Below are 21,742 nucleotides of genomic sequence, written 5' to 3' on the forward strand. Positions count from 1 at the left end.
CCTTCCTAACCTGCAATCTTCTTCCTGACCTCTCCGCCCCTACCCCCACTCTGGCCTATCACCCTCACATTAACCTCCTTCCACCTATCGCATTTCCAACGCCCCTCCCCCAAGTCCCTCCTCCCTACCTTTTATCTTAGCCTGCTTGGCAACTTTCCTCATTCCTGAAGAAGGGCTCATGCCCGAAACGTCGATTCTCCTGCTCCTTGGATGCTGCCTGACCTGCTGCCCTTTTCCAGCAACACATTTTCAGCAAATGTAACAAGGAACAGGGAAGCTAATTCTGATAAGAATGCAAGCTGCAGTCTTGATGCTTTCAGAGCAGTAGTCAATATTGTGAATAAAAGAACCTAAACAATCATAAATAATACCACACTACAAACTTGAAGGATGGAATACAGTGTATTGTATAAAAATTCAACTTGAGAATTCCTTGGGAGCAGAACTCCAGAGAGCACTACACAAGGACTGAATCCTGGACATCCACAGACAGATACTGTTAGTTGGAATCATAGCTAAATTCCACCATTAATTGGATAATAGCTAAGTTGAGTTGTGAGCTTTAACTTGCTTACTTGAGGGGTCTTATTTTGGTTGCTACACAAAATAAGATTTAAATCATTGTTTCAGTATTTGATTGTCTGTCAGATTTGTTAATAAGTAGTAAAATTAAAGTTAACTTGTGATAATTTACCCACAACACTGTAACAAGGAAAGCCAATCCTATAACAGCATTAAGCAAAAGAGCAAAGAACTGCAGATGCTGGAAATTTGATGCAAAAACAGAACTTATTGGAGAAATTTAGTATGTCTGCCAGCATCTGTGGAAAGAAACCATGAGTCAAATGTTTTGGGTGCAGTGATGCTTCTTAAGAACATTACATTTCACAATGTATCTGCAATGTTTGTATTGAATAGGAACATAAGATCAGGAGGAGGCCATTCAGCCCTTTGGGCCTGTTCCATCATTCAACAAGATCACTCCTGAGCTGTGGCCTTATTCTATATACCTGTCTTTGGCCCGTTTCCTTAATATCTTTGTTTAACAAAAATGTATCTCTCTCAAATCTAAAATTAACAACTGATCTCGTGTCTTTATAGAAGTCAGTTCCAGACATCCATCACCCTTGTGTGTAGAAATGCTTTGTAACATCTCTCCTGAACAGTCTGGCCCTAATTCTCAGACTATGCTCCCTTGTTCCAAAATCCCCAAACAGTTGATCTCTATCTAACCTATTTTTTCCTGATCGTATCTTGAAGGCTTTGATCAGATCACCCTGTAACCTTCTAAATTTTAGACAAAACAGGCCTAATTTGTACAATCTCTCCTCAGAACTTAACTCCTGGATTCTAAGCATCACTCCTGTAAACCTATTTTGTACTGCCTCCAAGCCAATATATCCTTCCTAACTGGTGTCCAATCTTGCTCACAATATTCCAAATGGGGTCTAACGAGGCCTTTGTATCGCTGCAGTATACCATCTGTAACCTTATACTCCAATCCTCTAGATGTAAAGACTAGCATTCAATTAGGTGCCTTGATTATTTTCTGGTCGAATGCCATTCATGCCAGCTACATAGGCAGTATGTCCCAAAGACTGGCTGTTAGTACTAAACCGATCAAGAAGGTCCCCTTATCTGTTCACAATAGGCAGGGTACTGACTGTACTCAATCAGTCTGTGCTTACAAACTCAGAACGTGGCATCCAACATTAGATTGGATTCCCGGCCCGGACAACATTTGCTGAACAATCCCAACCTTGCAAAGAATTCAAAACGAGTTAAAAGCAATTGAATGTAATAGTCACTTGAGTGCTAAAAGCCAAGGGTACTCATATGCAGGGGCCTATTCTATGTAAATGAAGAACATGTTCAACTAGTCAAAAGCTTGGAGACAGTCATTTGTAGGGGCATTCCCCACAGCAATACCTTGACCAGAGTTGAACTGCCTAGTTTGAATTTAAATAAAAGCTTGACAGTTAACTGTTTCCGGTGCATCAATTATGTTAACACCTCTACCATGAGAACACAGTAGCAAGTAACTCACCTCCTGACTCCGAAAGCTTGTCCACCATCTACAAGGCACAAGTCAAGGGCATGACAGAATATTTGCCTGTATGTGTAGCACCAACAACACTCAAAAAGCTTGACATCATGCAGGGTAAAAGTGGCCCACTTCAAGTGGCACCACATCTACAAGCATCTACTCCATCCACCATCGATGCCCGATAGCAGCAGTGTGTACTATCTAGACTGCCCCACCTCTTGTAAAACGCCATCCTTTATTCCCAAATCCTCCGCTTCCACTGCATCTGTTCCCAGGATGACCAATTCCACCTTAGAAAATTCCAGATGGCCTCCTTCTTCCAAGATCCCAATTTTCCTTCCCACATAGTTGACGATGTCCTCCAGCGCATCTCCTCCACTTCCATATCTCCGTCCTTGAACCTTACCCCTCCTAACGCAACAAAGACAGAGACAGAACTGCCCTCCCCCCCAACTCCGGTTCTCACCTTCCACCCCACCAACTTCCACATATGTTGCATCATCCTCTGCCACTTCCGACACCTACAAATGGACCCCTCTACCAGACATATATTTCCCTCCCCAGTCCTATCAGTGTTCTGGAGAGACTATTCTTTCCGCGACTCCCTTGTCAGATCCATGCCCTCCACCAGCCCACAATCCACTCCCAGCAGCTTTCCCTGCCACTGCAGGAAATGCAAAACCTGCGCTCACACCATTCCCCCCTCAACTCCGTCCAAGGCCCCAAAGGATCCTTCCAGATCCAACAGAAATTTACCAGTACCTCTACCAATGTCATCTACTGTATCAGTTGCACCCGATGGGGAGACAGGATGCCAACTTGCGGATTGTTTCAGAGAACATCTCTGGGCCACTCATACCAACCAATCCCACCGCTCCATAGTTGAACACTTCAACTCCCCTCCCACTCTGCAGGTCCCCTCCTCCATCAGGAAACCCTTCCCACTTGACGCCTGGAGGAAGAACACCTCATATTCCGTCTTGGCAACCTGCAACCACACGAGATCAATATGGATTTTATCAGTTCCTCACTTACCCTCCCCCACGTTATCCCAGTCCCAAGCTTCCAACTCGGCACCGCCCTCCTGACCTGTCCATCACCTATTCCATCTATCCATTCCATCCTCCTCTCTGATCTATCACCTTCTCCCTCATCTTCATCTACCTGTTGCACTCTCAGCTAACTTGCCCCCAACCCCACCTCCCATTTATCTCTCAGCCCACTGGTCCACAAGCCTCATTCCTAACGAAGAGCTTATGCCCAAACGTTGATTCTCCTGCTTCTCGGATGGCGCCTGACCTGCTGTGCTTTTCCATCACCACAATCTGGACTCCGATTTCCAGCATCTGCAGTCCTCACTTTCTCCTAGTATGGACTATCAACAGAAATTCAAAGGTTCTTAGGTAGCACCTTCCAAACCCACCACTATTTCCATTTAGAAGGATAAGGACAGCAGATAACATGGGAATACCACCCCCTGCAAAATCCCCTCCAAGCCACTCACCATCTTGACTTGGAAATGCATTATTGTTTCTTCACTGTTGCTCAGTCAAAATCCTGGAATTCCCTCCTTAAGGACATTGTGAGTCAACCTCCAGCATGTGGACTGTAGTGGTTCACCACCATCTTCTCAAGGGCAACTGGGGACAGGCAATAAATGCTGGCTCTGCCAGCAACAGCTATGTCCCACAAGTAAATAAAACGTTTCCACAGACATGGTCATCTGAGGATCACCGCAGGATCTAGCACTAGATTTGAGATGTGTTAGGAAGAATAGGGCTCTGAAATTGGTAAAAAAAAACAAAAGTCACACCAACAAAAAAACAAAAGTCATTCCTGAAGAAGGGCTTATGCCCGAAACGTCGATTCTCCTGTTCCTCGGATGCTGCCTGACCTGCTGCGCTTTTCCAGCAACACATTTTCAGCTCTGATCTCCAGCATCTGCGGTCCTCACTTTCTCCCCCCAAAAAGTAATTCCAGTTACTAACTCTGTCTGTGAAACTGTAATGTGGCCAACTCAGTACAATATTACTTCTGGGTGTGATATTGATTATACTTCAATGGGCATTATATGGATTTACAATTTCAATTGCAGTATTTAATGGGATGATCAAAAGAAGGGATCTGGAGGAGTTGTTTGGCATAGGAACAGCAACTTCAGAATATGGCCTCAGGATGATCAAATATTGCATTCTGTTTTAGTGATGCCTTCTTTGATGTACTGTTGGATGGACTTATGGGGCGGCATAGTGGTGGTTAGCAATGCTCCCTCACAGCACCAGGGAGCTGGGTTCAATTCTAGCCTCGGGCGACTGTGTGGAGTTTGCACTTTCTCCCCATTTCTGCGTGGGTTTCCTCTGGGTGCCCCAGTTTCCTCCCACAATCCAAAGATGTGCAGTTAGGTGATTTGGCCATGCTAAATTGTCCATAGTGTCCAGGGATGTGCAGGTTAGGTGCATTAGTCAGGGTTAAAATGTAGGGTAACAGGGTAGGGGAATGGGTCTGGGTTACTCTTTGGGGGGTTGGTGTGGACTTGTTGGGCCGAAGGGCCTGCTTCCACACTGTAGGGATTCTATGATGACTCTCTCCCAGAAAATTGAGGCTAAAACCTGCGGTTGCCACAGGTCAGGCAGGGAAAACACTGCGCCACATTCATGGACTCAAAGTGACCCCCATATCAGGAAAGGTCGATAAACTTATACATTCACCTATACGCTGTCCTGTATATCACTCTCAACATCATAACACAGCTACTCAACTTGATCTTTCTGCAATTCATGTCTCTCTTTGTTCATCACACCCAACAAATTCACTGTATTCATCATTTGAAAATATATCGTTCCCCTATTGCAGAAGTGAGTGCAAGGATCAAGGGAGGAGAGGAGAACTGCAGTTGATTCCCCACAGATCTCATGGTTAACAACCGCAAATGGTGAAGCTATGCGGATCAGGAGTCTCTCAACTTTGACCAACGTGAAGTTCAGTTACATGATGACAGAAATAAATATAAGCCAGTTGTACAGGACTCTTGTAGTGCAATGGTGGTGTCTCTACCACTTGTCAGCAGGGCTAGGTTCAAGTTCCAACTGCTCCAGTGATGTGTAATAACATCTCTGAACAGATTGATTAGAAAAATAACTAAACCATAGCACAGTAAAGCAGATCAGAATTCAACCCACTCAGGCCTCCACATGTGCAACAGCCATCAATGGACGTGGGTCATTCATAGTGTTATACAGGACAAAAATAGACCCTTCATGCAGACTAGACTTCCCAGTCTGACCTAGTCCCACTTGCCGGCATTTGGCCCATAACCCTCTAATCCCTTCCGATTCATATACCATCCAGATGCTTTTTAAGTATTGTAATTGTCCCCGCTTCTACCACTTCCTCTGGTAACTCATCCTAAATATGCACCACCCTCTGTGTGAAAAAGTGACCGCTCAGGTCGTTTTTAAATCTTTCCCCTCTCAGCTTAAACCTATACCCTCTTATTTTGAACTCCCCAACCCTGCGGAAAAGACCTTGGCTATTCACCCTGTCCATGCCCTCATGATTTTATAAACCTCTATAAGGTCCCCCCTCGGCCTCTGATGCTCCAGGGGAAAAAGGCCACAGCCTATTCAGCCTTTTCCTAGAACTCAAACCTTCCAGTCCCAGCAACACCCCAAGTTTAACAACATTCTTCCGGGAGAAAGGAAACCCAAATTTACATATTGCCGATTTTTACCCCTCCAATCACAGTTAGACCAAAAAACAGATTAAAAAGGTAAAAACAATGACTGCAGATGCTGGAAACCAGATTCTGGATCAGTGGTGCTGGAAGAGCACAGCAATTCAGGCAGCATCCGAAGACAGGCAAAATCGACGTTTTGGGCAAAAGCCCTTCATCAGGAATAAAGGCAGAGAGCCTGAAGCGTGGAGAGATAAGCTAGAGGAGGGTGGGGGTGGGGAGAGAGTAGCATAGAGTAGTCAGTGGGGAAGGAGATGAAGGTGATAGGTCAGGGAGGAGAGGGTGGAGTGGATAGGTGGAAAAGGAGCTGGGCAGGTCGGACAAGTCCGGACAGGTCAGGGATCGAGTTGCTGGAGGTTAGAAGCTAGGATGAGGTGGGGGAAGGGGAAATGAGAAAACTGTTGAAATCCACATTGATGCCCTGGGGGTGAAGTGTACCGAGGCGGAAGATGAGGCGTTCTTCCTCCAGGCGCCACCGCAGGAACTGTAAAACCTGCACCCACACCTCCTCCCTCACCTCTATCCAAGGCCCCAAAGGAGCTTTCCACATCCATCAAAGTTTTACCTGCACATCCACTAATATCATCTATTGTATCCGTTGCTCCCGATGCGGTCTCCTCTACATTGGGGAGACTGGACGCCTCCTAGCAGAGCGCTTTAGGGAACATCTCCGAGACACCCGCACCAATCAACCAAACCGCCCCATGGCCCAACATTTCAACTCCCCCTCCCACTCTACCGAGGACATGGAGGTCCTGGGCCTCCTTCACCGCCGCTCCCTCACCACCAGACACCTGGAGGAAGAACGCCTCATCTTCCGCCTCAGAACACTTCAACCCCAGGGCATCAATATGGATTTCAACAGTTTCCTCATTTCCCCTTCACCCACCTCATCCTAGCTTCTAACCTCCAGAAACTCGATACCCTGACCTGTCCGGACTTGTCCGACCTGCCCAGCTCCTTTTCCACCTATCCACTCCACCCTCTCCTCCCTGACCTATCACCTTCATCTCCTTCCCCACTGACCTATTGTACTCTATGCCACTCTCTCCCACCCCCACCCTCCTCTAGCTTATCTCTCCACGCTTCAGGCTCTCTGCCTTTATTCCTGATGAAGGGCTTTTGCCCGAAACGTCGATTTTGCCTGTCCTCGGATGCTGCCTGAATTGCTGTGCTATTCCAGCACCACTGATCCAGAATCTGGTTACCAGCATCTGCAGTCATTGTTTTTACCTCAAACATGAGCTATCATAGTTATGCATTTAAACAATTTAAAGCTGAAGAATAGAATATCCTTTATTGTCATGTGTACTCCGTTGTCGAAATACAGTGAAAAGCTTTTACAATGGCTGCCTCTCCTAGATCATTTTAGGTTGCAAGTACATAGGTACAAGCTGCATGGACATTGCAGTCGGAATATATTTACAATTGGGAGAAATGAAATGGCAGAAGATTGAACACATATTTTGGTTCTGTGTTCACAAAACAGGACATGTACAGTAATTTCCCAGAAACATTCAGGAACTAAAGCTCTAGTGAAAAGGAGGGATTGAAGATAATCATTTCTGTTTTAAAAAGTGATTTAAGACAGAGGTCAAGACTGACAAATCACCAAGTCTGATAATGTACATCTCAGTGTGCTAAAGGATGTGGCTCTGGAAATATTGGATGCATTCATGATCATCTTCTCAACTTCTATAGACTGGAGTAGTTCCTACAGATTGAAGGGTGTTAAATGTGACCACACTATTTACAAAAGAAGTGAGAGGTTAAAAACAGAATTACAAATCAATTAGCCTAATATTAGTAAATGGGGAAAACATTAAAGTTTGTGACAAAATATGCAATGCATTTGGAAAGTGTTAATGGGATTAGTCAAAGCAGTATGGGTTTATAAAAGGAAAGACATGCTTAACAAATCTGCTGGAATTACCTGAGTAGCTAATTAGCTAATAGAAGAGAGAGATAAAGGACAACTAGTGGCTATTTGAATTTCAAGAAGGCTTTTGATGTGGTTCCACATAAGAGTCAAGTGGATAAAATTAAAGCATATGAGGTTGGGGGCTAATGTACTGACAAAGACAGAGAAACGGTTGTCATATGGGAAACAAAGAGTTGGAATAAATGGATTATTTTTCTGGTGACAGGCAGAATACATACAAATGATTTGGAAGAGGGAATCAAATACAGAGGAACCTCGATTATCCAGCATTTGATTAACCAAATTTCAGATTATCCAAAGGTGACCGCAAGGTCCCAATCAGTGGCTAACTATGGTATCCGGCATCGATTATCTAGCATTCCATTAACTGAATGAGAAACTCCCCGTCCATGTCCTTCGGATAATTCAGGTTCTCTATACAATATGTCCAAATTTGCCTAGGACACAAAACTAGGTGGGATTATGAGCTGTGTGCAAAATGCGAGGAGATTTCAGGGTGATATAAGCAAGGTGAACAAGCGGGCAAACACACGGCACATGTAGTTACGTACTTTAGTATGAGAAACAGGCAGAGTTTCATTTAAATAATGATGTATTGAGAAATGTGAATGTACAAAGGGATCTGGATGTCATTGTAAACCAGTCAATGAAAGCAGGCAGACAGGTGCAGCAAGCAATAAGGCAGGCAAATGATACATTGGCCTCCATTGCAAAAAAAAGATCTAGTTCAGAATCAAGGATATCTTATTGCAGTTATACTGGGCCTTGGTAAAACTTCACCTGGACCACTGTGTGAATTTTTCATCTCCTTACCTAAAAGAGAATCTCTCCACGCTTCAGGCTCTCTGCCTTTATTCCTGATGAAGGGCTTTTGCCCGAAACGTCGATTTTGCCTGTCCTCGGATGCTACCTGAATTGCTGTGCTCTTCCAGCACCACTGATCCAAAAAACAGATTATCCCACTCAGTGTGCCCCAAAACGTCTCGGACCTGGTTTGCATCTTAAATTCTCTCATGTTTAATTTATTCTGATAGTGAGAAAAGTCGGAGGCACATCACAACAGAATTTACATCCAATTCAAGCTGTCAGAGCTCTTTTTGCCTGATTTCTCCACTGTTCTCCTCCTTACACATTGATCCATGTTAGTTTTCACCTGGTGATTTTTAACTTCACAAGTGAGGTACAGCAAACAATGGTAACTGTGGAGAGTCTACAACAGAGTGCATGAGCCTGCTCCAAGCTTTGTTCAGTTGGACACTGGTGTCCGCTTATAGAAAGAATAATTATTGAGATACTGGCAGAAATCTGCAGCATACTAACAGGCCTCCCATTCACAATGTTCAAAATTATACCTTAAACATGACAACAGATCCTTAGTCACAGCTTTACTGTTCATTGCAATTGTATCACTGATCTGTACAAAACTGCTCTCCAATAACTGACACTATATCCTAAACATGCTCATCATTTTGAGGGAAGAAGTTTCTCTTCATCTCAGTCCTCAATGGCCTCATATCCTTAAATTGTTTGATCCCTGGTTTCTTAATTCCTAGTCAGTGGCAACAACCCTTCCATATTTATCATGTCTAGACCGATTGGAATTTTGTAGGTTTCCCCCCTCAATTTGTGAAATTTCAGTGAATGTAATCTTAACCAATCCAATCTCTATTCATATAACAGTCCTGCCATTCCAGGAATCAGTCGGGTAAACCTTTGCTGCACTGCCTCCATAACTAGGACATTGTTCTTCCAATAAGAGACCAAAACTGAGCATAATATTCGAGGTGTGGTCACACCAAGGCCCTGTGCTATCGCAGCAAGACACACCTGGGTCCTCAACCGGGACCTTGGGTTGATGTCACACTACAGGTGACCCCATTGCACTATACACACACAGACACACACACTCAGACCCTCTCTCGTACACTCACACATACACTCCCACACAACCTCTCACACACTGAAACCCCTTTACATTCTCACTCACACACATATACACACCCTCTCACAGACACTCATAACTTCCCCGACCACACCCCCCTACCCCCGTCACACACACATAACCCACAGGCACAAGTTTGTGGGGTGAATTTATACTTACATTATACTTTGCTCAAAAACTGCATGAATCCATGTAAGCTTCTGTAAATCTGTTTCTTAGATTCCATGTAAGATTCTGTAAATCTGTTTCTTAGATTAGAATCAGTCTGACCATTGCAGCACAGACAGCCTCACAGGGAGTTAACACGTTCAATACCTTATCTGGGCTGACATGACACCAATTGTTAAAGTGTACTCGAGAACGTAGCTTTTCAAAAATGCTTTGCAATTTATATATTAAAGAACTGAAACCAACCTGGTCATTCTAAAAGATGAGGTACTTAACAAACAATCCGGGTCTTTTTCAATATATAATTTCAGTTACATCACACTATAAATCTTTGCTATAAATTCTGTGTCTTACAACCTTATTCTCCACAATCACCTGATGAAGGAGCAGCGCTCCGAAAGCTAGTGCTGCAAAATAAACCTGTTAGACTATAAACTAGTGTTTGGATTAGTGGTGCTGGAAGAGCACAGCAGTTCAAGCAGCATCCAAGGAGCTTCGAAATCGACGTTTCGGGCAAAAGCCCTTCATCAGGAATAAAGGCAGTGAGCCTGGAGTGTGGGGAGATAAGCTAGAGGAGGGGGGGGGTGGGGAGAAAGTAGCATAGAGTACAATGGGTAAGTGGGGGAGGGGAAGAAGGTGATAGGTCAGGGAGGAGAGGGTGGAGTGGATAGGTGGAAAGGCAGGTCGGACAAGTCATGGGGACAGTGCTGAGCTGGAAGTTTAGAACTAGGGTGAGGTGGGTGAAGGGGAAATGAGGAAACTGTTGAAGTCCACATGAGATGTTCCCTAAAGCGCTCTGCTAGGAGGCGCCCAGTCACCCCAATGTAGAGGAGACCACATCAGGAGCAACGGATACAATACAATACATTAGTGGATGTGCAAGTAAAACTTTGATGGATGTGGAAGGCTCCTTTAGGGCCTTGGATAGAGGTGAGGGAGGAGGTGTGGGCGCAGGTTTTACAGTTCCTGTGGTGGCAGGGGTAAGTGCCAGGATGGGAGGCTGGGTTGTAGGGGTGTATGGACCTGACCAGGTAGTCACGGAGGGAATGGTCTTTGCGGAAGGCGGAAAGGGGTGGGGAGAGAAATATATCCCTGGTGGTGGGGTCTGTTTGGAGGTGGCGGAAATGTCAGCGGATGATTTGGTTTATGCGAAGGTTGGTAGGGTGGAAGGTGAGCACCAGGGGCGTTCTGTCCTTGTTATGGTTGGAGGGGTGGGGAACGCCCCTGGTGCTCACTTGTCCTACCTGCCTATCTCTTTTTCCACCTTCATCCCCTCCCCCACTCACCCATTTTACTCTATGCGACTTTCTCCCCACCTCCACCCTCCTCTAGCTTATCTCTCCATGCTCCAGGCTCACTGCCTTTATTATCGCTTTTGCCCGAAACGTCGATTTCGAAGCTCCTTGGATGCTGCCTGAACTGCTGTGCTCTTCCAGCACCACTAATCCAGACTCTGGTTTCCAGCATCTGCAGTCATTGTTTTTACCCTATAAACTAGTGTTGTGTGATTTTTAACTTTGAACACCCCAGTCCAACACCGGCATCTCCAAATCATGACTGCGTTTAAACACACGTAATAGCAGAACTGACTGTACTTCATCTGCCATGCATTTTCCCACTCACTCAATATGTCTAAATCTGAATGAAGCATCCCTCTACCATGCCCCACTCACCTGCCCAGAACCTGCAGTTAGGCTGCTAGACAACATGCGTGACAACTACCCCAGTGATGACAGAATACCAATTGAAGAGTGCAGGCAACACATCTCATGTGCCAGCCTGCCCTCAGAATGTGGGGCACAAAATTTCAGTTTATAACTCTCTCCAATTTTAAGTACTTTGCCATTAGTTGCCCCATCTTCAGATGACAATGCCTATAATCTCTGGAATTCATTCAGTAAACCTGCCACAGTTGACCTCTTTCCTCCTTCATGTGCTCTGTAAATACTTGCCTCTTTAACTATGTTTTTAGTTATCAGTTTTCCTATCTCCTTATGTAATTCCGTATGAAGTTTTGTTGAATACCTTTCTTTTGAATCACTGTAGAATGCTTTACAACATTAGAGGGCTATCACCGGATAAAAACCCAACTAAATCTCTAACTGGACCAAATGAAATGTGACATTTGTGGTGGCACAAGCTATATGTTATGCGACAGCAAAGCCTCAAGAAGGAATGAGAATCCCTGAATAATCACCTTTGTGTATCTCCACTGACCTGTACATATGAAGGACCTCAAAAACAACAGAAAGGGATATGAATTAGCTGAGAAAAAAATGTTCTTAACAATCACAGAACTCCATCTTCTCAGATCAGATATGGGTAAAATAAAGTCAGCATATGGGTTAAGAATATATTTAATTTTATCACCAGCCATCTATGAGTTCAGAGTACCTCTATCATTGATTACGAAAGATGTAAATGTGTCCCTTATCACCAGAGAATCCTTACTGCAGCCAGACTTTATGTAGCATGGGGCCTTCAAGTTTCATCCTTAACACCACCCCATCCGACACACTGCGCTTCTCTTTTCCAAAATAGGATTTTTAAAAAAGGCTAGCAAGCAAGTGAAAGTCAGGAATTCATCTGTTGGATACAGTGCAATCAATGAGCTTGGCTATGAAACAAATGCAGTGCATATGGACTGAGATTAGACTTAGACAGCAATACATAATGAGGAGTGAAGTAATGCAAAGAAAATGAAGGACTGGGTAAAGCTGAAGCTTAATTGAGAATAGGAGTGATGTGTTTGAGAATGAGTTTAACAAAAAAAGAGAGGGCTGTAACATTAAAAACTGTAGCTGAATCAGTAAAGGAACACAATGCACTGTATATCTATAATTACATAAATAACTTGTCTTTCGGTCCTATAGAAGGACTGCCATAATCTATGTTCAACAGCTGCAAAGACTAACTCAAGATGGAATTCTATAGGAGGAAAACTAAGCTGTAAATATACATTTTTTTTGCATAGGATATTGATTCCAACAAAATATTTCAGACACTAACGTGCTTTTACATATAGATCAATCATGAGAAAGTTCAAGAATTTATTTATTGATTGGAGAATTCAGTAACATATAAACTCCAACAAATCCAAAGATTATCACCTTGATGTGTAATTACAAAGATTACCACTATTTAATTCAAGCAACCCATCTCCAGTTGTATAATTTTTAATTAGTATGTACTACACAATTTTAAACACTGACCTTTTCTTTTATGAAAACCAAGCTCATTTTCCACAGCAAAATCTTCTCGAAACCTTGTGAAAAGATAAAGAATTGATAAGAAAATGCAAGTTTGAAACATCTGCACTTTGGAATGATGTCATCTGGATGGAAGAAAATCTCATTTTACAAATTTATTAGTTTCATCTCAGTATGCAGGAAAAAAAAATTCTTCATAACTCAATGTTAAATGGTTTATTTTGTTAAGATTTATAAAATATATTCTAAACCTAATCAATGCTGGAAAACTGAAATTTAATATCAAGATTGAGATGAATTTTGTAAAGGCAATGAAAGTCATGATCTACCAATGTAAATTTACAGGGTTATGCAACTAGCCTCCGAATTGCCATTTTTGGAAATTATGAAGCTCTTAAAGGTTGGCAAATTGTACTCATGCCTCAGGAACACATATCTGACCAAGTGCACTGGACAGCATATGGGAAAAACTTTCAAACGTATGCATAACTAATATCAGATATGATGTGGAGGTGCTCGTGTTGGACTGGAATGGACAAAGTTGTAAAAAACCACACAACTGATTATGTTTGTTCAATATATTGTATCAGTTGCATGCATAACACTATGATCTTTTGCTATAAATTCTGTGTCTTATGATTTTGCTCCACAGCTATTTGATGAAAGAAAGCTAGTTCTTCCAAATAAACCTGGTGTTGTGTGATTTTTAACTAACATCAGATAGCCACATGGAGAGCAGGTAGAAAACGGTACTCATTGATGTACAACACTGATTGAACACCAATGCTGCTATTTTATAAGCCCACACTCCAAACTGACAGAGCTGCGTGCTACATCAAGCTGCGTGAAGAACAACTCTTCTTAAACCTTCTGCCATCAACTCTTTCTACCGCAACTACCTGCAGGTTAATTGTTGGTTTATTTCTTCGAACTATTGCTTCAATCTTACACATTATAGAGTCTCCTACAACTGTTTAAAGTATCAGTAGTCTATACGGAATGAAGGAACATTTCTGCAGACTTTAAGATTACCGCACAAACCATTTGCACATAGGTGATCGAGAAGACTTTCTAGAATTCAACATGAGTGGGAGAGTGAGCAGAGTCAATGTGGGGTTCAGTGGCACAGACACAACTTGAGGGAAGAGCAAGAAATCTTATCCACAGAGGATGATTAAGGAACTAATTAAATTCCTAACTGAATTTCAGCAAAAACTCATGTTGAAAGTATGTGCCCTTTACTAACAAAGCTACTCAACCTCTTTTACCTTTCTTCCTATACTTCCAAAATGTCAAATATGTGTGAATGTGTATAAAGGACAAGCAAAGCCGCTAGAAATAATCTCAGTTCCAAGGACTGAAAGGTAGATTCAGTTTGGGTAGAGATAAGAAATAGCAAGGTTGAAACTTTATTGCTGGAACAGCACAGCAGGTCAGGCAGCATCCAGGGAACAGGAGATTCGACGTTTCGGGCACAGGCCCTTCTTCCTGAAGAAGGGCCTGTGCCCGAAACGTCGAATCTCCTGTTCCCTGGATGCTGCCTGACCTGCTGTGCTGTTCCAGCAATAAAGTTTCAACTTTGATCTCCAGCATCTGCAGACCTCACTTTCTCCCATAAGAAATAGCAAGGAAGGCAAGGATTGGAGCAGTTTGTAGGCCCCGACAGTAGCTACACAGTGGGACTAGGCATCGCTGGTGAGACCATTGTACATCCCTTATTGCCGGACGTGCAGTCAAAATTGCTTTATTTGCCGACTCATAAAAATTAACAGCTGGAAGACTATGCTGGAACTGTGTAAGACATTGGCTAGGCTACAGTTGGAGAATTATGTGCAGTTCTAGAATCTATATTATACGAGGGATATGATTGCACTAGACAAGTTACTAAGATCTATTAGGATGTTGCCTAGCCTGGAGAGTTTTAGTTATGAAGAGAGATTGGCTAGACTGGGGTTATATTTCTTAGAACAGAAGAAACTGAGGAGCGACAAGATTGTAATATATAAAATTAAGAGGGTCATGGATAGTGCATACAGGAAAGGACAGTAGTAAGGGAGGTTGTCTTGGAGGGTTTGTCTACTGAATCAAAATGGGTAGAAATCAGAAACAGGAAAGGAGCAGTCACGTTATTGGGAATTTTCTATAGATCCTCCAATAGCAACAGAGACATAGGAGCAGATTGGGAGGCAGATTTTGCAAAGGTGCAAAGGGTTGTTGCCAATGGCTGACTTCAACTGATTGATTGGAATCTTCTTTGTGCAAATATTTTGGATGAAGTAGATTTTGTCAGGAGTGTCCAGGAAGGATTCCTGACTCAATACGTAGATAGACCACGAGAGGGGAGGCAACGAACCAGACCAGGTGTCAGATCTCTCAGCGGGAGAGTATTTCGGTAACAGTGATCACAACTTCCTGATATTATAGTCGTGGAGAGGGATAGGAGCAGAAGGTATGGGAAAGTATTTAATTGGGGGAGGGGGAAATCACAATGCTGTTAGGCAGGAACTGTGCAGGTTACTACGGCAAGCAAGGGAAAAGATTGCAGCGCCTTTGGCAATTATCTTTGCATCCTCACTGTCTACTGGAGTAGTACCAGATGAATGGAGGGTGGCAAATGTTATTCTCTTATTCAAGAAAGGGAATAGAGATAACCCTGGGAATTACAGACCCATCAGTCTTACATCAGTGGTGGGCAAATTATTCGAGAGGATTCTGGCAGATAGGATTTATGATTATTTGGAAAAGCATAGCTTGATTAGGGGCAGTCAGCATGGCTTTGAGAGAGGCAGGACATGCCTCACAAGCCTTAATGAATTCTTTGAGGATGTGACAAAATACATTGATGAAGGTAGAGCAGTGGATGTGGTTTATATGGATTTTAGCAAGATGTTTGATAAAGTTCTCCATGGTAAGTTTATTCAGGAGGTAAGGAGGCATGGGATACAGGGAAATTTGGCTGCCTGAATACACAGTTGGCTAGCCTATAGAAGACAGAGGGTAGTAGTAGATGGAAAGTATTCAGCATGGAGCTTGGTGTTCCACAGGGATCGGTGCTGGGACCTCTGCTGTTTGTGATTTTTATAAATGACTTGGATGAGGAAGTGAAAGGATGGGTTAGTAAGTTTGCCGATGACACAAATGTTGATGGAGTTGTGGATAGTGTGGATGGCTGTTGTAGGTTGCAATGGTAGACTGACAGGATGCAGAACTGGGCTGAGAAGTGGCAGATGGAGTTCAACTGAAAAAGTGTGGTGATTCATTTTGGAAGGTTGAATTTGAATGCAGATTACAGGGTTAAAGGCAAGATTCTTGGCCGTGTCAAGGAATAAGGAATCTTGTGGCCCACATCTATAGATTCCTCAAAGTTGCTATCCAAGTTGACAGTGTTGTTAAGAAGGCTTATGGTGTGTTGGCTTTCATGAACAGAGTTATAAAGTTCAGGAGCCATGAGGTAATGTTGCAGCTCTATAAAGCACCTGGTTAGACCACACTTGGAATATTGCGTTCAGTTCTGGTCACCTCATTACAAGAAGGATGTGGAAGCTTTAAAGACGGTGCAGAGGAGATTTACCAGGATGCTGCCTGGACTGGAGGGCATGTCTTATGAAGAAAGGTTGAGGGAGCTAGGGCTTTTCTCATTGGAGTGAAGAAGGATGAGAGGTGACTTGATAGAGGTGTATAAGATGATGAAAGGCATGGATAGATAGAGTAGATAGTCAGAGACATTTTCTTAGGGCAGAAATGGATATCACATGGGACATAATTTTAAGGTAATTGGAGGAAGGTTTAGGGGAGATGTCAGAGGTAAGATCTTTACACAGAGAGTGGTGGGTGCATGTGGGTACATTGCCAGTGTTGGTAGTACAATCAGACACATCAGGGACATTTAAGCAACACTGGGAAAGGCACATGGATGATAGCAAAATGAAGGGTATGTAAGTTAGTTTGATCTTAAGAGTAGGATAAAAGGTTGCCATAACATTGAGGGCTGAAGGGCCTGGACTGTGCTGTTTTATGTTCTAACCTGTCACCTTTGTGGACAGATCAGTGAAAGGGGATTTAAAGGGAAGAGGCAGGTGGTATACAGGAGATGTGAGGGAAAACCTTTTTACCCAGAGGATAGTGGGAATCTAGAATTCTCTGCTTATGGTTGAGGGAGAAACGTTCATGACATTTAAGAAATATTTAGATGTGCGCTTGCGATGCTAAGGCATACAAGGCAAAGTGCTGGAAGATGTTGTTTAAATACAGCTGGCACAGAAGACAGCTGCCAGGTGAATGGTGACATAGCCAAAGTGCTGGAAGATGGGATGTTACTGACTGCTATTTGAAGTGAGGCAGCTTCAGCTAACACTGAGAAGGTGAAGCAAGCACAAAGATTTGCATAATTTGCACGTTTCTTTGTCATACAGGAATTCAAATGACTATACAATACATCTTTGTGTGTGTCTCATGTCAAGTCTGCCATGCACTTGAATCAAAAGGGATTCCTTCCCTTGATGGAGATGCTGGGAGAGAACAGACACTACATTATCCACGGTCTGTGTACATCACAGCATCTTGGTTATGTCACCATGTGCTAGCTGTATTTAACATGAGATTTCTGGTAGGCTTCCCAATGCACCATGCATTTGGATGTCTGCAATTATCAGACTTCTTGTGTAGTCTAATTCTTTGCTGTCATTATCGGAGTTTTCTATAGCAGAACTAGAGTGCAGCCTCACCCACAGATGAGCAGGCACCTCAGTTATCCTTTCTTGCTGCCCTGGTAGCACCATACTTATGTCCAGTGTATCACCATGTGCACATCCCAGCTCTACATGATCTTTTAAAGTACATAAAGAGTCAATATCTGTTACAGGGTGGGGCATGGGGGAAGACTGTTCAGGGGAAAGCAGTAATAGCCAGGTTGGTGGCACTATGACTGGCTCCAGGGCAGAGTGGGAAAGGATAAAGGCAAACAGGACCTTAGTAACAGGAGACTCGATAGTTAGAGGGACAGACAGGAGATTCTGTGGCCTCAAATGGGAATCCAGGATGGTATGTTGCTTCCCAGGTGCCAGGGTCCAGCATGTCTTGGAGCATCTGTAGTACATTCTCAAGGGAGATGATGAACAGCCAGAAGTCATTGTGCATGTGAGCACAAATGACATGGGTACAAATAGGGATAAGGATTATAGAGAGCTGTAAAAAAATCAGGACCTCTTTGATGGTAATCTTTGGATTACTTCCACTTGCATGTGCTAGGGACAGTAAGAACAGGAGGATATGGCAGATGAATGTGTGGCTGAAGAATTGGTACTGGGGCAGGGATTCAGATTTTTAGATCATTGGGATCTTTTCTGGGGCAGAGATGACCTGCTCCAAGAGGGACATGCTTCATCTGAACTAGAGGGAACCAATATTTTGGCGGCCAGGTTTACTCGTGCGACGAGACAGTTTAAACTAGCTTTACTGGGGTGGGATCCTCAATAACAAGGAGAAATGTGCGAGGCTGAAAGGAGGTACAGTAATCATAAATAGTAAAGTGAAGAGACTGGTCAGGCTGGAATAGGACAGAGAGCAAGGAATGCCTGTTGGAGTAAACTGCATCTATTTTAATGCAAGAAGGCGGTCAGGTAAGGTCGATAAATTCAGGACGTGAATAGGTATGTGGAATTGGGATATTATAGCCATTATAGAAACATAGCTAAGGGAGGGACAGGACTGGAAGCTTATGTGCCAGGGTACAAGTGTTTTAGGTGGGACAGAGATGATGGAAAGGGGGGCAGGGGGGGAAATTGCATTTTTGATTAAGGTGTGCATCACAGCAGTAATGAGAAATGAAATAACTGAAGACTTATCCAGTGAGGCTTTGTGGGTGGAGCTAAGAAATAAGAAGGGGATGGTGGCGTGATTTTGATTGTACTACAGGCCTCCAAGTAGTCAACAGGAATTAGAGGAACAGATATGCAGGGAGAATGAGGAAACTTGCAGGAGCAACAGGGCTGTAAGAGTCGGCAATTTTAATTTTCCTAACATAACTGAGACTGCCATTGTGTTAAGGGCTTAGATGGTGTTCGAACAAAGAACAAAGAAAATTACAGCACAGGAACAGACCCTTCGGCCCTCCAAGCCTGTGCCAATCAAATCCTCTATCCGCGCCTTATGGGAGGCATGGTGGCTTAGTGGTTAGCACTTCTGCCTCACAGCACAAGGGTCCAGGGTTCGATTCCCGCCTGTCTGTGTGGAGTTTGCACATTTTCCCTGTGTCTGCGTGGGTTTCCTCCCACAATCCAAAGATGTGCAGGTCAGGTGAATTTGCCATGCTAAACTGCCCACAGTGTTAGGTGCGTTAGTCAGGGGTAAATATAGGGTAGGGGAATGGGTTTGGGTGGGTTTCTCTTCGGAGGGGCGGTGTGGACTTGTTGGGCTGAAGGGCCTGTTTCCATACTGAAGAGAATCTAGAATCTAGTCTAAACATATCACCTATTTTGTAAGGATTGGTATCTCTTTGGTCCCTGCCCATTCATATATCTGTCTAGATACATCTCAAATGACGCTATTGTGCCCGCCTTTACCACCTTTGCTAGTAACATGTTCAAGGCACCCACTATTCTCTGCATAAAGAACTTTCCATGCATATCTTCCTTAAACTTTTTCCCTCTCACCTTGAACTTGCGAGCCCTAGTAATGAATCGCCCACTCTGGGAGAAAGCTTATTGCTATCCACCCTGTCTATATCTCTCATGAGTTTGTAGACCTTAATCAAGTCCCCCCTCAATCTCCATCTTTCTAATAAAAATAGTCCTAATCTATTCAACCTCTCTTCATAGCTAGCGCCTTCCGTACCAGGCAACATCCTGATGAACCTCCTCTGTACCCTCTCCAAAGTATCCACATCCTTTCGGTAATATGGCGACCAGAACTGTACGCAGTATTCCAAATGTGGCCAAAACAAAGCCCTATACATCTGTACTGAAAAATGTGTTGTTGGAAAAGCGAGTAGGTCAGGCAGCATCCAAGGAGCAGGAGAATTGACTTTTGGGGCATAAGCCCTTCTTCAGGAATCCCGAGAAGTCGACTCTCCTGCTCCTTGGATGCTGCCTGACCTACTGCGCTTTTCCAGCAACACATTTTTCAGCTCTGATCTCCAGCATCTGCAGTCCTCACTTTTTCCCTATACATTTGTAACATGACTTCTGGGTACAATGGACCTGAATACCCAGATCTCTCTGTACATCAATTTTAGCTCTTGAATCGGATCTTCCAAAATACATCACCTTGCATTTGCCTGGATTGAATTCCATCTGTCATTTCTCTGCCCAACTCTCCAATCTATCTATATTCAGCTGTATTCTGACAATCCCCTTCACTATCTGCTACTCCACCAATCTTAGTGTCATCTGCAAACTTGCTAAGCAGACCACTTATCATTTATGTATGTCACAAACAACAGTGGCCCCCAACAAAGAACCTTGTGGAACACCACTGGCCACAGTTGCCCAATTTGGGAAACTCCCTTCCACTACTATTCCCTGTCTCCTGCTGCCCAGCCAGTTCTCTATCCATCTAGCTAGTACATCCTGGACCCCATGCAACTTCACTTTCTCCATCAGCCTGCCTTGGGGAACCTTATCAAACACTTAACTGAAGTCCATATATATGACATCTACAGCCCTTCCCTCACCAATCAACTTTGCCACTTAGAGTCATAGAGTCATTGTGTCAGAGATGTACAGCATGGAAACAGACCCTTTGGTCCAACCCGTCCATGCTGACCATGTATCCCAACCCAATCTAGTCCCACCTGCCAGCACCCGGCCGATATCCCTCCAAACACTTCCTATTCATATAGCCATCCAAATGCCTCCTAAATGTTGCAATTGTACCAGCCTCCACCACTTCCTCTTGCAGCTCATTCCATACATGTACCACCCTCTGCGTGAAAAAGATACCCCTTAGGTCTGTTTCATATCTTTCCCCTCTCACCCTGACCTATGCCCTCTAGTTCTGGACTCCCCGACCCCAGGGAAAAGACTTCGTCTATTTATCCTATCCATGCTCCTCATAATTTTGTAAACCTCTATAAGGTCATCCCTCAGCCTCTGAAGCTCCAGGAAAAACAGCCTCAGCCTATTCAACTGAAATCCTCCACCTTGGCAACATCCTTGTAAATCTTTTCTCAACCCTTTCAAGTTTAACAACATCTTTCTGATAGGAAGGAGACCAGAAGTGCATGCAATGTTCCAAAAGTGGCCTAACCAATGTCCTGCACAGCTGCAACATGACCTCCCAACTCCTGTACTCAATACTCTGACCAATAAAGGAAAGTATACTAAACGCCTTCTTCACTATCCTATCTACCTGCAACTCCACTTTCAAGGAGCTATGAATCTGTACTCCAAGGTCTCTTTGTTCAGCAGCACTCTCTAGAACCTTACCATTAAGTGTATAAGTCCTGCAAAGATTTGCTTTCCCAAAATACAGCACCTCGCATTTATCTGAATTAAACTCCATCTGCCACTTCTCAGTCTATTGGCCCTTCTGATCAATATCTCATTGTAACCTGAGGTAACCTTCTTTGCTGTCCACTACACCTCCAATTTTGGTATCATCTGCAAACTTACTAACAGTGCCTCTTATGCTCACATCCAAATCATTTATATAAATGACTAAAAGCAGAGGACCCAGCACCAATCCTTGTAGCACTCCACTGGTC

The 21,742-nt window shown here is 43.7% G+C and overlaps 1 protein-coding gene across 7 annotated transcripts in view; it reads right to left on the reverse strand.

Annotated features, from left to right (window-relative positions):
* LOC122553883 (coiled-coil domain-containing protein 9-like) overlaps positions 1-21,742 on the reverse strand; it is a 284,191-nt gene that overhangs the window by 87,898 nt on the left and 174,551 nt on the right. For all 7 annotated transcript variants that reach the window (XM_043698346.1, XM_043698344.1, XM_043698343.1 and 4 more), the window contains one exon: positions 13,045-13,097. In XM_043698346.1, the coding sequence (XP_043554281.1) occupies positions 13,045-13,097 (53 nt within the window). The remainder of the gene's footprint in view (positions 1-13,044; positions 13,098-21,742) is intronic.

This window comes from Chiloscyllium plagiosum, chromosome 10 (genome assembly GCF_004010195.1).
Source record: "Chiloscyllium plagiosum isolate BGI_BamShark_2017 chromosome 10, ASM401019v2, whole genome shotgun sequence".
Taxonomy (NCBI): domain Eukaryota; kingdom Metazoa; phylum Chordata; class Chondrichthyes; order Orectolobiformes; family Hemiscylliidae; genus Chiloscyllium; species Chiloscyllium plagiosum.